We start from the raw sequence: 14,493 nt of genomic DNA, 5'->3' as shown, positions 1-14,493 counted from the left end.
TCTATTTTAGAAAATGGTTTACACATTTTATACTATCTTGCAACACAAAATAGCAATATTCTAAACAATCACAACACTAATATAGTAATAATATATACTGAATAATAAATGCACTCATATTCCAAACAGGCCTAATTAAAGAGTGTATCAGAAAGTCAATATCATGTTCACATTTACAATTGACATTTTTTTTCCTTATTTTACTATTTCAATCCGAATGTCTATTTAATAATGCTGCGGTTTACTGTACGCTATCCTTTCAGAAATCGATTCTTGCCCACCTGTGATGCACTTTTTGCAAGAAAGAGATTACCCCATAATGATGCTTTGGTATATAAATTATGCCACTAAAAGTAAAGTAGCCTTCTTGATTATACAGAACAGACTTCCTTTCTTTTTACCCACATTTCAACTTTATCCAAAGAACCACCCTATACAAGAAAGTTTGGGGGTTATATTATTCTCTCCTTTTTTTCTTCTCATTTTGCTTGTCATGGGAAAACTCTGGGTCGAAGTATGCCTCATTTCTGCTCGTGGGCTTAGGCGTTCTTCCTCCCTATGGAAGCTCCAATGGTTTGCAGTTGGCTGGATTGATCCAAATAACAAGTACTGCTCCAAGATCGATGCCTCAGGGAATGCTAACCCAGTTTGGAGAACAAAGTTTGCTGTTTGCATAGATGTTTCAGAATCCAACTTCAACGATCTGGCTCTACATGTTGAAGTTTACAGTAGGGAGCCAATTTTCCTGAGAGAAAGACTTCAAGGGACAGCAACTATACTTTTGAAAGAGTTCCTAGCTAAGCATGATGACAAGAATTCTGAGGTTTCAAGGCCTGGAACTGATGAAGTTGGTAGTTATCAGTTGCGCAAAAGAAACTCCAACAAACCTCAAGGATTTGTTGATGTTTCTATACGTATTTCTGAAGACAGAGAAGAGCCATATTCATATATTGGTATGTTAAATCCTTCAAAACTTTTTTCTTTCATCGTTTGTTTGTTTCTGTTCATATGCAAGCTTTAATCTTTCTTATCCCTATTTATGGCAACATGGTCCTTTACTAGGAGAAACTATAGAACATTATTAACGTCAAAGTTTGTGTGTAGGAGGAAAGGAAGGACATATAAAGGACGGTAATTCTATCACCTTGGCTATTGGAGATGGTTCTGCACAAGCTTTTCCAACAGAAATTCCCTTAGCTTCATTCCCCAGACCAGAGAATCAAGCAAGAACTAACTCCCCTTATACACACCCAATGGCATTGCCTACAAACTACTCCAACTCATCTGCAGTCAGACCGAGTTACCCACCAGAAACCAGGCCGAGTTACCCTCCAGCAGCTGGACCAAGTTATCCACCAGCAGCTGGACCAAGTTATCCACCAACAGCTGGACCAAGCTACCAGCCCCCAAGAACTCCGCCACCTCCTCCACCGCCTTCAAATGCCGGTTACATACCTACTTTTCTTCCAAGACCAGATCGTATGCAACAGACTTATGTTAACATGCCTTCGTCATCATCTGGGGCACCCCCAGGCCGTGGTGGAGGGCCTGGTTTTGCAATGGGAATGGGTGCTGGAGCTCTGGCAGCTGGTGCTGTGATCTTTGGAGATGATTTCATGTCTGGATTTGATGTTCCTTCAGGTTTACAGGATCCTTCTATTGTTGTATCAACTGATCCTCTTTTCTAACCAAGTTTGTAAAAGAGCTTCATTGTAACCTTGTTTAATAGAACCAGGAAAATGCATCAAACTTGAACAATATCATGTTAGTTTTTATCATCTGTCTGTATCTAATTAATGTGATAAAAATTTACACGAGTTTTCCTTCATGACTCTGCAAATCAGGATGCTTACAATGGAACGTTAATGGATGCTGATTATCATCTTGTATCTAATGTTGCAAACTATGAAAATTGATATTTCTTTTTGTTACATTACTTGGCCTCAAAAGAGAGACAATTACAATGGTGTGATTCCAGAAGTTCTATTTTCTATAAAAAAGCCTCCTTTTGATTTTGAATACAGTGAAATGGGGTTCAAACTGCTGCTGCCCCCTCAAGAGAATCCCCATTACCAAAAGCTCTAAGTAGAAAATTCTGAACTATTGATACAAACTCATCCACTTTTTCTTCGTGGGGCAAGTGGCCGCAGTGCTTGATTACTTCAAAGTAGGAACCAGGTATGGCTTTTGAAAGTCTCTCAGCATTCCACGAGGGGACAAGTCGGTCGTTGTCACCCGTAAGAATCAGAACTGAATTTTAAGAAGAGAATTACAAGTTTCATCACTACACATTACTGTCAAGTCAAGCGATAATACATAAGAGTGTAGAATTGGATAAAAGATGCTCAGAATCAGATTTGGGCTGCAAAAGGTTAATTTTCCTTTTTGTTATGTTTGTTATTGTCATATCTTTCAATTCTTTAGACCTTTATTTATTCCTAAAAAAAGCTAGACTATCTCACACTGGAGTCCTTGGCATTAAAGTACATGGAGTTAGGAGCTTTACCAGGGCATGAGATTTGACTGAGTCTTTCTGATAGTGGTGGTTTTAGTTCGGGTTCAGTATCGGTAAGCATTGCTGCAGTGAACTCCACTAGTGCCTTGTCCCAGCCCTTAGTCCTTAATGGCTGCATACTAACACCCGGTTAAGAATGATCCTTTTCAATGTCAAGATCATAAATGAATCCAAAACTGATTAGGTAATCACCTTTGTATAACCATCAAGGACTTCTTCAGTGACTTTCTTTGAGTCATACCATGAATTCTTAACAGCTGCCCGACCAAATTTATCTATTATCACTCTTATCTAAGAAACATGTGATAAGCCTAGTCAGAGTAAGCTCATTAACAATGCCAACAGAGCTTGGAATACCAGAAGAATAGCTTAATTTCAGTCTTGTGTGAATTGTGGTGACAAAAGCTAGTTTGAAATATATGATCATCTAAATAGAAACTTACCAGCATCACACCTAAAACAGAGCGCAGAATAGCTGACAAGAGTTTCTTATAAACAGAGTTGAGCATGTCTGACATTCCCTTCATTACTCTCATTATTGCCTGCAAAACAATCTTTGTAAAATTGGACAATATATTCCGAAGTTGGATAAATAGATTCCCTTGACTACTGCTGTTTGAGTTTTCTTCATTCATCTTGTTTCCCTTGACAACTTTTGGCTTAGTTAGAGGAGCAAAGATTGCTGGAGCAACAAGGATCAGAGCTGCAACACGTTCTGGGGCTTCAAAATATGAATTTACTGCTACAAGAGAACCAGCTGAATGCCTGAAATGTCAATTTTTTTCTCCATATTTTCAGAAACAAATATTGGTCTTATGAAAAATATGCAAATTCTAGTCTTTCAAGCGATCTAACGACGAAAAGAAAAGTATATAAGAGAAGAAAATACAAACCCAACAATAATTGTTTTCTCAGCTCCTAAGAATTCAATGAAATACAAAGTAGCAAGCACTGAAAACGCCATGGAGTATGGATTCAAAGGTTTTGCATCCGCATTGCCAGAAGCTGACTGCTCCCCAAAATTTAGCCTTGATGTCAAACCGAAGGCTGGTCTATCAAAGGCAAGAACTTTGGAGCCAGTAAAATCTGCCAAAGTTTTCATTACTCTGTTCCATGAGAACACAGAGGCTCCAAACCCATGTAGTAAAATCATAGGAAGACCAATCTTTTTAATAGGTTGAGACAGATTTTGGCTCTGCAACGACTTATCTGCCACAGATTCAGGCTCACATATCTTGTGGTGTATCTGTACCCCTTTAAACTCACAAAAACAACTATCTGAATCAGCTAAATGAGAAGGGTCAAGCAGTTCATCTTGATCTATTCCAGCTATAGTCTTCTTCACCTTCTCTTTTGTCTTCCCACCCAACAATTGTCCAGTGGAATCTAATGTAAGCATCAAAATTACAATTAAAAAAACAAAAATCACCCATTTGTTAATTTCCATAAAGAAGACTAAACAAAATTAAAACAAGAGAAAAGCAAGTTCTTTTTAGAAATATGTACCAGAATAATCAGCACTGGAGCCACTAACAGAAGAAGAAGAAGCAGAAGCATAAACTACCCGAGAAGATTGAAGAAGACCCACTTGGCTTTTCTTATCTGGGTTAATGAAATTTGAGGGAAAGCTTTTGTTTGAAAACTTAATTTGAATCTTGAAGTTGGAAGACTCAACAGGAACAGAGGAGACCAAGTGGGGTAACACTCCCATCTCCATTGCAATGTTCCTCATATGGGTTTATGTGTTTTTGAGCTAAAACCCAACTGATTTTGGCGCCCCTTACAACCCAACCAAGCATCAACAAAAAGATAAGTAATCAATTGACCGAAGATATTATATTTTATATTATTATACATACGGGTCCGTCGTTTCCATTGGTTAAACGACATCGTTTCCAAGGACTTGCTGTGTATTTAAATAATGGATTCTCCTACAAAAAGGAAAGGAATACGATATTTGGCCTCATTTGATATCTTTATCAGTACCGATGGAAGCTCTCGTATGCAAGAAATTGGGTGATCCAACAGTACAAGGAGGAGATCCCAATAGCCCAATTGTGCTGGAAAAGAAGTTTCCTATCCCAGAATTGGACTCGTCAACAGCGGTGAGGGTCAAAATCAAAGCCACCAGCTTGAACTATGCCAATTATCTCCAGATATTGGGTAAGTACCAGGAAAAGCCTCCGCTTCCCTTCATTCCAGGCTCTGATTACTCCGGAGTTGTCGACGCCGTCGGACATGGCGTTTCCAAGTTCAAAGTGGGTGACCCAGTCTGTAGTTTCGCCAATCTGGGTACCTTCTCCCAGTTCATCGTTGTTGATCAGAACCATCTGTGAGTTTCCGCTTACTTTCAAACCACAGTTTCACTTTTCATATAAATATATGTACGTCTTTATATCATTTTGTTGAATTGATCTCTTGAAAAAGGATTGGGGTGCCGGAGGGATGTGATCTAATTGAAGCTGGAGCTTTGCCTGTTGCGTTTGGGACCTCCCATGTTGCACTTGTTCACAGGGCAAATTTGACCACTGGCCAGGTACTTCCACAGTTTAGCCGTTGCGTTATATTGGATGTGTTTTTCTTTGTTTCTTAGAGTGAGGTGGTGATTGATAGCATGAAGTATTCTAGGTGTTGCTGGTTCTTGGCGCAGCTGGGGGTGTTGGTCTGGCAGCTGTACAGATTGGAAAGGTTTGTGGCGCCATTGTTATAGCTGTGGCTAGGTATGTACTTGTTGTACTACTCATGTTCTAATATTTTCTCATTTGGAATTTGGTAACTGGTTGCTTTACCTTCAATTATAGGCTAAAGTTTCCTGTGGTTTGTCAGGGGAGCTGAAAAGGTGGAGTATTTGAAAGCATTGAGTGTTGATCATGTTGTGGACTCTGGTAAGGAGAATGTTATTCAGAGTGTCAAGGAATTCCTTAAGGCTAGAAAGCTCAAAGGGGTTGATGTTTTGTATGATCCTGTTGGAGGCAAGCTTACCAAAGAGAGTTTAAAATTGTTAAACTGGGGAGCAAACATTTTGATCATAGGCTTTGCCAGTGGAGAAGTCCCCCTCATCCCTGCAAATATCGCTCTTGTTAAGGTTTATTTCAAATCCCAAAATGTATTTCTTGATTTAATGTCCTGTTAAAACATTAAAAGTTTGATAATATGATTTTTGATGATGAGGGAGAACGTGTTCGGCATGTTTTTAGTTGCAGTATGAGCTTTAAGCCTGTAAAGCTTAGGCTAGTTATCACATGTAATTGTTTCCATTTAAATTGCTGCATCTTTGATTGTCAGTCTAAATGCCATTTATTTGATTACTGTACACCAGAACTGGACAGTGCATGGACTTTACTGGGGTAGTTACAGAATACATCGACCAGGTGTTCTCGAAGATTCCATTAGGGAGCTACTATCCTGGGTGGTGAAAGGCTTGATCAAAATCCACATTTCCCATGCTTACAGTTTATCAGAGGTCTGTATTCTCCACATACTGTCTTTAACATTTGCTCTATTTTCTGTTTGAAGCCATAGAGAGATAAGCAGGGATGTCTCTCATTTTGATATGGTCTTGGGATATAACATTAGGGATGTCTGTCCCTAAATACTAGTTTGATTTATTTATTTTTGTAGCATAATAGGTATATTGTTTGAATTTAACCTTACTGCAAAGATTTGACTTTGTCTGAAAGATTTTATCTAATTACCCAATTTCTTGTCTTACCAGGCTAGCCTTGCCTTTTCTGCTATCAGAGACAGGAAAGTAATTGGAAAGGTGATGATGGTTATGGATGATGGAAGAACAATAACATCTAAGCTTTGAAGCTGATCACAACTAAAGTTGGAAAGGGGTGTGCACATACATTATACCACATAAAGACACTTAAGTTTTTTCGTGTTTGCAGTAAGTTTATAGCAAAGAGGAAAACTTAAAAATAGTTGCCAAGATAGTTGTGTCTTGTGTGCAATGTCTGTAACTCAAGTGTTTTTGACAAATAAATGGTTATGTCCCCACTCTATGTGCACATTTCAAAGCTAATAAAGTCTGAAAGCATTTACAATACATTGATATATATTGTTCAGTTTGAATTTTATTACATTTTTAGTTTTTTTATACAAAATGATGATAACAACAAGGCCGCAAAATAATTTGCGTGGGAAGGACAACCCTTCATGTAAATTGAAAAGCGGTACTGATAGTGAGAAGAAAGTGTAATCTTTACAATTATTTACACTTTCAAGTCAAATTTTATATATATACAAAGGAGAAATACTGAGGCCACGCAGTTTTGGGAACATGTCTATCTGGGTCTACTGTCAGTCCTCAGAAATCTAATGTGTTCTTGCTGCAACATATCCCCCCCATTTACAGGATCAAAACTGCACCGATAGAAACTGCAAACAACGCAAAAACGGGTGACATAGATCAAAATTGGCTACAACTTAAACATCAACATCACAGCAATTAATATAAGAACATTGCTTTTGACACCGCTTCGAATTCCTTAATCTTTGTTACATTAAAAAGAGAGTGAATTGATAAAGCATTGTCACTTTGTTTGGCATTTCGTACTGCCCCAATATGGAAAAAATAGCTTCTAAAATAGCTAGTGGTGCTCACAAAGAACTTCTCATCTAAGAAGCCTTCAAAGAACAATTTCTTATTCTGAATTGGAAGATACCTTTTAAGTAATAAGGTAAGTAGGAAAGCTGGAACAACCAAGATAAAAAGAGAACAAAAATGTGAATAGAATATTTCTGTACCTTCCATCCATGCCAACAATGATGACAGTATTCTGAGATCCAAATGCTGCAATGAATTGAGTGTCTTCTGGTAAGTGGAACCGAGCAAATGACCATTCAGAGCTAAAATATTTTGGTAAGACCCCTGGAAAAGTATTAGAAGATTAGATAGCATATATGGTACAATACAAATAGTATCATTCATTTGAGTATTTGAAACAATATGATGATACGTAAATTCAACCTCTCATAAAAGACAGCGATGAACTGGGATTGGCACCAGAGTTTGACGAAATAAGAGAATCAAGGGAAGTTGAAGAATTCTGGTGATCCAGTTGTGGTGCTTGGGGGCCACTTGAATTAGCATATGAATCCTCCCCAATAACTCGAACTCTCAGGCGGAATATGTGTACAGTACCTTTGTCACTTGATGTCGCCAGCCACTGGACATTTGGGGAGAGAGTAATGCCATAAATTTCTGCCCTGTCCACCCCCCTACGTACCTATACGAAGGAAATTGATCAATGCAGCACTTCATCCAAAACCATCAAAACCTCTTGAAGAAGCTAATTGAATAGAAATCATCATTATTGTACAGTTCACATCTCATATGAACATGAGATGGGGAAAAGGGAAAAATACAAATTAAGTGCATTGAAAGAACACAAACTGCTATGATAATTGAATAGAAATCATCATTATTGTACAGTTCACAAACTTTGATAAGCTCATATGAACATGAGATGGGGGAAGGGGAAAATACAGAATAACTGCATTGAAAAAACACAAGCTCATATGTGAAATCATGAAGACATAAACTGTGTAGAAAAGGCAAACTAACAAAGTAAAAATCAATATTCACAAAATGAAAATCCAGGGTGAAACAAGCTACCTCTTGTAAACGAGTTCCATCCATAGTGTTGAAGATTCTAATCAAAGTACCCTTTGCACTAGCAGTAGCAAGAAGCAGACCATCCATTGTTATTGTAAAGCATGCAATATGAGAATCATGAGCGTTAATTAACTTAGTCATATTCAACCCAAAGTGTTCAATCCGAACATGCCCTCGTTGAAGGCCTGGGCACACCAACACAGATGTATTTGAATGATGTGACAAGCAACATAGTCCTCTTGGATTTGCCAGAGTCTCAATCTGGTGAAGCAGTTTCAGATCCATAAAGTTGTAAACATATATCTTGTGCTCTAGAACAACCACAATGCGATCTTGCCTTAATTTCACTGCACGAACGTCAGACCTAAATGCAAACTCACCAATGCAGCGGCTTTGATGATCATCCCAAATTACAACTTTATTAGGAGGATACTGGGCATTAGCTCCTCCACCAACAAGTGCAAGAATGTTGCAACGAAATAGCATCTCAACAATCTTAAATCCACCACTTTTTAGATCACGTCTGAAAGTTTCCTTGAAAGGGTCACAGTTGTATATGCGAAAACCATGGCTTGTCCCAGCAGCAAAGCAACCATAATCCTGGTTCCAGGATACTGAAAGTAATTCTGTCTCATCATTGTCATTCATCTCTGGTTCAAGTTGGTTAAAAGAGCCTGTAGGCCCTCTTTCTGGGGATTCATATGTACCAACCCTTGTTGGAGGAAGTATTCCTCTAGATGTTGAAACTGTTGAACTCATGTGAGAAGAACACTCCGTTCTCAGCAGTTGCTGCAATGAAAAATCATGTGAAACTATAGGGAATATAAAGATGACAAATCACAAGTTGAATTCTACCACATTGACTATGGCATTCAAGTTCTAACTCTTTAAAGGGAATATAAAGTATACGCGTGGATAAACCAAGCTACTGCGTGTTTCCAACAAGCCTAGGTGCTGAAACAAACAGTTATAACTAATAAATTTTAAAATTTTGTTCACAGTTCTGATAATAATTTCAAACAAGAACCTATTATACATAATGCTCCACCAATGCCAAAATCCACACTAGTAAGAAGCTATCCACATTGAAAGTTGTGGAAAATGAGAAATATCAGCCACTGCTAGTTGAATTTATAAATTCAACTAACATTGGAAGGTCCATAATGCTTAACCCTGCTTCAGCAAATAGTTACCTCCACTTAAAATTCATCGTAACTGTTAACAGTCACCTCTTTCGGTAATCCCAAATGTTAAATCAGGTAATACCCATAGGCAGAAGCCCTTTCCAAATTTTGAACCGAATCTCCAAATCCATGGTCAATACTCCATCTAAACTTCTACCTTCATTCTAATAATTAAAATGTTCTTTGATTATAATCATTTTATCCCATCATGATCCTTCTTTATCAAAAACGAAAGTTGGAAAATCTCATCAAAAAAAAACAAATAATCTTTTTATTTTTATTTTTCTTTCCTATTTTAGATTAACATTACTGTCAAGATTATTAAAAATGAAGAACGAATTAATTAAAACTAATCAATCAACCTACAACAACAACTACATCCAAATCAAATCAAATCAAGATCGTGAATAAGATTTGAAATACATAAAAGTTGATAACAATATGTATAAACAGATATTTATGATGAGAAGAACAGAAGAAAAAAGAAATGGGGAATTGGGTTTGAAGAAACAATTAAGATGGCACACCTTCGTCCGATTGCAGACGCTGACAACCGATATCTGGCTATTTGCCTCAGACGACGACGAAAGCTAGCTCTCTCTTTCCGGTAGACTCATACTTTATATTTATAAATATTTATTATGAATTTGTTCTCGTTACTTGTATTTCTCGCTTACCTCGCTTACGCTAAGAATGTCGTTTAAAGAAATATTATGTCGTTTAAACAATATGATTTTCATTGTGTCTATTGAATTTGAATTTTGATCACATATTCACATATTAGTAGTAGAGTTGAAGGTGGTTAATTGGATTGAATTTATTGGTTATTTTTATGTCTTAATCAATTTTTAATTCGAAGAAGTGTAAATTTTAAAATTTTCAATTTTATTCAATATGTTGCATGATTGAATTGAGACATAGGGATTGAATTTGGTCATATAGATTTTATGAATATTCCTAACATAAATCATAGGAAAGGAGTTGATAAATCTTGAAAAGATGATAGATATAACTCTCTTTTTTTTAATGCTTATTCTTAAATGACTAATTTAGATTTTTGTTCTCAATATTTATGCTAATTAAAAATTCTCTTTAAACTATTAAGATTGTTATATTTAAGTATTGTTGTCCAATTTTATTAAAAAAAATTCGACGTAGATGAAAATTTATAAAGCACAATTCAGTACATGTTAAAATTAGGGCATAATTTTGTAAATATCAAACTTTGGAACACAATTTAGAATATGGGCAATCGCCATATTAGAAAAATTTGAATGAAATTAGATAAAAGTCCTTAAATCAAATTGTTGACTGAGATTTTTGGCAACTAAGTAATTATACCAGTGAAAATGATTAGAAAAGAGTAAATGCAAGTATTTTTACGTGGTTGGGACATTAATAAGCCTTAGTGCACAAGTCACTAGTATTTAAAATGGAGGTGTTTCTTTATAGAGAATATTTTACTCTATTTTTTTCGATCCCCATTCTAAATGTGGTTGAGGGTATTTATAGCTATTTTAAGAGAAGAAAAATGCCTCTACTGTCTCAAGCGTCCACCTTAACTTTGCACAAGTTCCCAAATTAGCGAAATAGGCTATGTGCGTCTACATAGTAGGTTACATAAGGTTTAGGTGAGACAAGTCTTTATCCTTTCTTGATTGATGTGATAGCTCATTATGCAGTCGTCACTTACATCCTTGATTAACGCGTAATCGCCAAAGAATGGGTTTAATGCGTCTGACATGTCTTTTCATATTCGTCTGTAACGTTTCCTCCATGCTGCATTTAATGCTTATGAATAGTTCATCTCTGGGACCCTGGGCCCGGTTAAGCTGGGCTTTGTCCAGCTCCTTGGGATGGATAGAAGGTTGATCCTTTCGGATCATATTATAGCTCTAAGAGGAGCTCTTTGACTATGTCCACTTAAATTGTAAACCTGTTTAAGATATCCTTGAGCACCTCTGAATCTTAAGATATAATTGCCATGTGTCTAGTCATAGAGTTGCCACGTATATTGGAAAAAAAGTAGGGCAACATTTACCCCCAAGTATTATTTTAAAACTTTATAAACTCCGACGTGTTTTAACTCTGGTCTCAAGGAGTGACGTGGCAAATATCCTGCGGGCGTGGGCTATTTATTCCGCCTTGTTTTTGATAGGCAACGATTTGATTCCTGCCTATTTGACGAACCCCGTCATTAATGTAGTTGTCAGAAAGGTACTTAAGCATTTCAACCGCCCTTTTTTTTTTTTTTTTTTTTTTATCTTACGAGTTTATCCTGGCCGTAAAATCACTAGAATTTGGGCGGTATGAACCTTCACCATCCGATGGTACTCGAGTAGCTTTGACACTTACCTTGAAGGGCCTATAAAAGCTTATACCCTTTGTGATTGGGATTTTTACTCACCATGTTTCCATTTCCAGGCCTTATGTCCCTTCCGACAAAATTCCAAACTCCCCAGATTTCCTCCTACTCTTCCTCCGTCGTTTCCAGAGGAACTACTACTGTCGTGCGACTACTTCCATTCCCGCATTGTCTTCATTGTGTAAGTTTATCTTTCTCTTGACTTTTCTGTATAGTTGAGCAGATTATAATACTTCGTAGTTCATCTTTTAGAGAAAATTTTGTGTGCATGTTCTCCCTGGGTAATGTCTATGGCAATTTTCCGTGGGGAGTCTGTTGGGTTTTGTGCCCTAAATAAAACCCATTTCAATATAATCAGATTTATTAGTTAGTAAAGATCAGAAATAACATTTTATGTTGCATGGTTCACATGATTTATTTCATGATTATATATATAATGTATAAATTCAATTAAGTCCAGAACATATGTATTTGTTAATGATTATAGTGTTGTCAGCACAGTGGAATATAATCTTGATAATATATTCGAAAGTTTAATTCCCTGATTTGTCAGTTCACTAGATTTAGACTGGCATGATAATCAGCGATAGGTATGCTTACACCTTGGATAAGTGTTATGTTCTTTCCAGGGCATTGGCAAAGTTTACCAGTATCGGATGTATGGAGTATACATCGGAAGGGACCGATATTGAACTTTGATTAGACATGTTAAATTTACCGTAACATCTATTCAATTCAATATCACCTAGTTGATCCTAGATCAAATGATCTTAATCCTGATATGATTAGGTTTGATCTCAAGAGTATTATATATGTTCTTTGATTTGTTAGTTAAGCCTACTTTTGGGTCAGGGTGATACGTACATTTTGGGAACGTGATAGTATAATTGAGTGGGAGCGCTAACATAGATATGAAATCTATAACTTCTATAGGTAGTTAGAAGTGAAACGATGATTTCCTTCGAGCTTGGCTAAACAGAGATAAATGGTTGAGTGCTCATTTCACTTCGCTGAAATATCATTTATACGGAGCTAAGTGTTTTAAGGATAAAATACATTGAAAGGGTGTAACGTACGGTAATTTTATCCCTACGCAATGTAGATCATCTATTAGAGGATCATTGATTAAATTAGGATTATAACAATGGATAATTTATAGCGTATCTATATCGTGGAACATATAGAGCGTTCTATATGACTGAGAGTGTAATTCCAAGTTCTACGCGTGGATGCAACAAGGAATTAATAAGTCAGTGGATTTACTTGGTAAATTCTTGATCTGCTTATTGGAAGCTCGGTTATACAGGCCCATGGTCCCCATACTAGTTGAGACCATACTGCTTGTAAGACTCAGTTAATTGATTTTAATTAATCAATTATAATTCTAAAATTAGACTATGTCTAGTTTATGAATTTTCACTAAGTAAGGGCAAATTGTAAGAAAAGAGTTTCTAGGGTACATTTGTTAATTAAGAGACTTTGGTTAGTCTAATTAATAAATATATTAAATGACAATATTATTTAATAATTAATTTTAGTTATTAAATAGTTAGAATTAGCATTTAAATGGTTGAATTTGAAAATTGGCGTTTTTGAGAAAATGAGATGCAGAAATGATAAAACAGCAAAATTGCATAAGTGGGGCCCAATATCCAAAGCCCAGGCCGGCCACTAGTGTAGGCTTTTATCATTTATTTTTTCTATTATTTTAATGCCAAATAATTCTAACCTAAACCTAGGTGGTTACCTAATAGTGATGACTCATATTCACATTTAACTCTGTTAGATGAAAACTGAGCCTCTTTCTATTTACCCTAGCCGCCACTTCTTCTTCTCTTTTCTTCTTAAATTTTATTGAGCCTTGAGTGAATGAGTGAGTGCCCACACACATCAAGTGGTATCTCAATCATAGTGTGGAAGATTGTGAAGAATCCAATCAACAAGAAGGAGAACCAACATCAAGGAAGGAGATAAAGAGATCCAGGTTCAGATCTTGATAATGCTCTGCTACAGAAAAGAATCAAGGGCTAGAGATCTGAACGGAAGGAGTCATTATATTCCGCTGCACCCAATTTAAGTTTTTCTAAACTTTATATGTGTTTATTTCATTGCTTTAGAATTCATAGTAGGATGTTAATGAAAAATACTTGTTTGTAAATCTAGATCCTGGTAAAATATTTCCAACAGAGTCCCTTCTCAAAATGTCTTATGTTGTTGATATTTGATTTTTCTTTTGGGACAAAAGGAAAAAACCTTTTTGTTCCTCATTTCATCTCTCCTTTTTTAGTGAGCATTTTATCGATTTAGGGTTTTCAGAGAGTTGCACTGTTTCTTCTCATATCCCGCTTCCATTTTCTTTTGATTTCTCTTTATGGCTTGGATGTTTTGCACCCGATGTTTGTTGATTGGAATCGTGAGATTCTTTTTGTCATCTATCCAGAATGGGTCTCTTCCCAGTAGTTAGGGGGCCCTCATTCCCCTTTTTGATTGAGGGTTTGATGGGGGGCTTATAACTGTTGTGTTTCTTATCTTTCAGATGAGTGAAGTTCTCCAGGATCTTCACAAATACAACTTCTTTGGGTTCGACAAAAAAATCCTTAAACTCCACTCCGCAAATCCCATGTCAAACTCTAAAGCGTCTAGTGCTAAGTCCTTTTCTACCAAGACAACGAAGAAACTTGCCACCCTAGAGAACGTCATGCAAGGTCTAGTTCCTTATAAGAAGTATTCCTATTGTTCTATTGGTTGGGAGGTTGACGAACTCCATTCGACTTTGACATGCGCTCATCAATTGGAGAAGATAGTA

At 36.6% G+C, this 14,493-nt stretch overlaps 4 protein-coding genes across 4 annotated transcripts; 2 read left to right on the top strand and 2 right to left on the bottom strand.

Annotated features, from left to right (window-relative positions):
- The first annotated feature begins 129 nt into the window (after positions 1-129).
- Positions 130-1,828, top strand: LOC115703829 (protein SRC2). Its single transcript, XM_030631060.2, has 2 exons — positions 130-953; positions 1,105-1,828. Exons 1-2 carry the CDS (start codon positions 287-289, stop codon positions 1,686-1,688), a joined length of 1,251 nt encoding a protein of 416 aa, XP_030486920.2. The 5' UTR covers positions 130-286; the 3' UTR covers positions 1,689-1,828.
- Positions 1,766-4,247, bottom strand: LOC115703827 (uncharacterized). The gene is made up of 6 exons (XM_030631056.2): positions 4,022-4,247; positions 3,409-3,901; positions 2,959-3,280; positions 2,708-2,806; positions 2,507-2,627; positions 1,766-2,250 (listed from the first exon to the last, which is right to left on the bottom strand). The coding sequence occupies exons 1-6, from the start codon at positions 4,245-4,247 to the stop codon at positions 2,036-2,038; spliced, it is 1,476 nt and encodes a 491-aa protein (XP_030486916.2). The 3' UTR covers positions 1,766-2,035.
- A 256-nt stretch (positions 4,248-4,503) lies between these two features.
- LOC115703831 (uncharacterized) lies at positions 4,504-6,566 on the top strand. The gene is made up of 6 exons (XM_030631062.2): positions 4,504-4,847; positions 4,943-5,051; positions 5,144-5,235; positions 5,342-5,600; positions 5,835-5,978; positions 6,231-6,566. Exons 1-6 carry the CDS (start codon positions 4,504-4,506, stop codon positions 6,324-6,326), a joined length of 1,044 nt encoding a protein of 347 aa, XP_030486922.2. The 3' UTR covers positions 6,327-6,566.
- Positions 6,543-9,997, bottom strand: LOC115703830 (autophagy-related protein 18c). The gene is made up of 5 exons (XM_030631061.2): positions 9,850-9,997; positions 8,139-8,927; positions 7,491-7,749; positions 7,268-7,391; positions 6,543-6,898 (listed from the first exon to the last, which is right to left on the bottom strand). The coding sequence occupies exons 2-5, from the start codon at positions 8,895-8,897 to the stop codon at positions 6,805-6,807; spliced, it is 1,236 nt and encodes a 411-aa protein (XP_030486921.1). The 5' UTR covers positions 8,898-8,927; positions 9,850-9,997; the 3' UTR covers positions 6,543-6,804.
- Positions 9,998-14,493: the final 4,496 nt, after the last annotated feature.

The sequence above is a fragment of the Cannabis sativa genome, chromosome 1, assembly GCF_029168945.1.
Source record: "Cannabis sativa cultivar Pink pepper isolate KNU-18-1 chromosome 1, ASM2916894v1, whole genome shotgun sequence".
Classification (NCBI taxonomy): Eukaryota; Viridiplantae; Streptophyta; class Magnoliopsida; order Rosales; family Cannabaceae; genus Cannabis; species Cannabis sativa.
Note: the sequence above shows the minus strand (reverse complement) of the source record. Positions and strands in the feature narration are given on the sequence as shown.

Coding starts and splice junctions, on each gene's coding strand:
- LOC115703830 (XM_030631061.2), bottom strand. CDS start 8,897: ATGAGTTCAACAGTTTCAACATCTAGAGGAATACTTCCTCCAACAAGG. Junction 7,750..8,138: donor ATGGAACTCGTTTACAAGAG/GTAGCTTGTTTC, acceptor TCCTTCGTATAG/GTACGTAGGGGGGTGGACAG. Junction 7,392..7,490: donor ATCGCTGTCTTTTATGAGAG/GTTGAATTTACG, acceptor ATACTTTTCCAG/GGGTCTTACCAAAATATTTT.
- LOC115703827 (XM_030631056.2), bottom strand. CDS start 4,247: ATGAGGAACATTGCAATGGAGATGGGAGTGTTACCCCACTTGGTCTCC. Junction 2,807..2,958: donor CTGTTTTAGGTGTGATGCTG/GTAAGTTTCTAT, acceptor CATGTTTCTTAG/ATAAGAGTGATAATAGATAA. Junction 2,251..2,506: donor CAGTCAAATCTCATGCCCTG/GTAAAGCTCCTA, acceptor CTTAAAATTCAG/TTCTGATTCTTACGGGTGAC.
- LOC115703829 (XM_030631060.2), top strand. CDS start 287: ATGCACTTTTTGCAAGAAAGAGATTACCCCATAATGATGCTTTGGTAT. Junction 954..1,104: donor AGAGCCATATTCATATATTG/GTATGTTAAATC, acceptor GTTTGTGTGTAG/GAGGAAAGGAAGGACATATA.
- LOC115703831 (XM_030631062.2), top strand. CDS start 4,504: ATGGAAGCTCTCGTATGCAAGAAATTGGGTGATCCAACAGTACAAGGA. Junction 4,848..4,942: donor GTTGTTGATCAGAACCATCT/GTGAGTTTCCGC, acceptor CTCTTGAAAAAG/GATTGGGGTGCCGGAGGGAT. Junction 5,236..5,341: donor ATTGTTATAGCTGTGGCTAG/GTATGTACTTGT, acceptor GTGGTTTGTCAG/GGGAGCTGAAAAGGTGGAGT.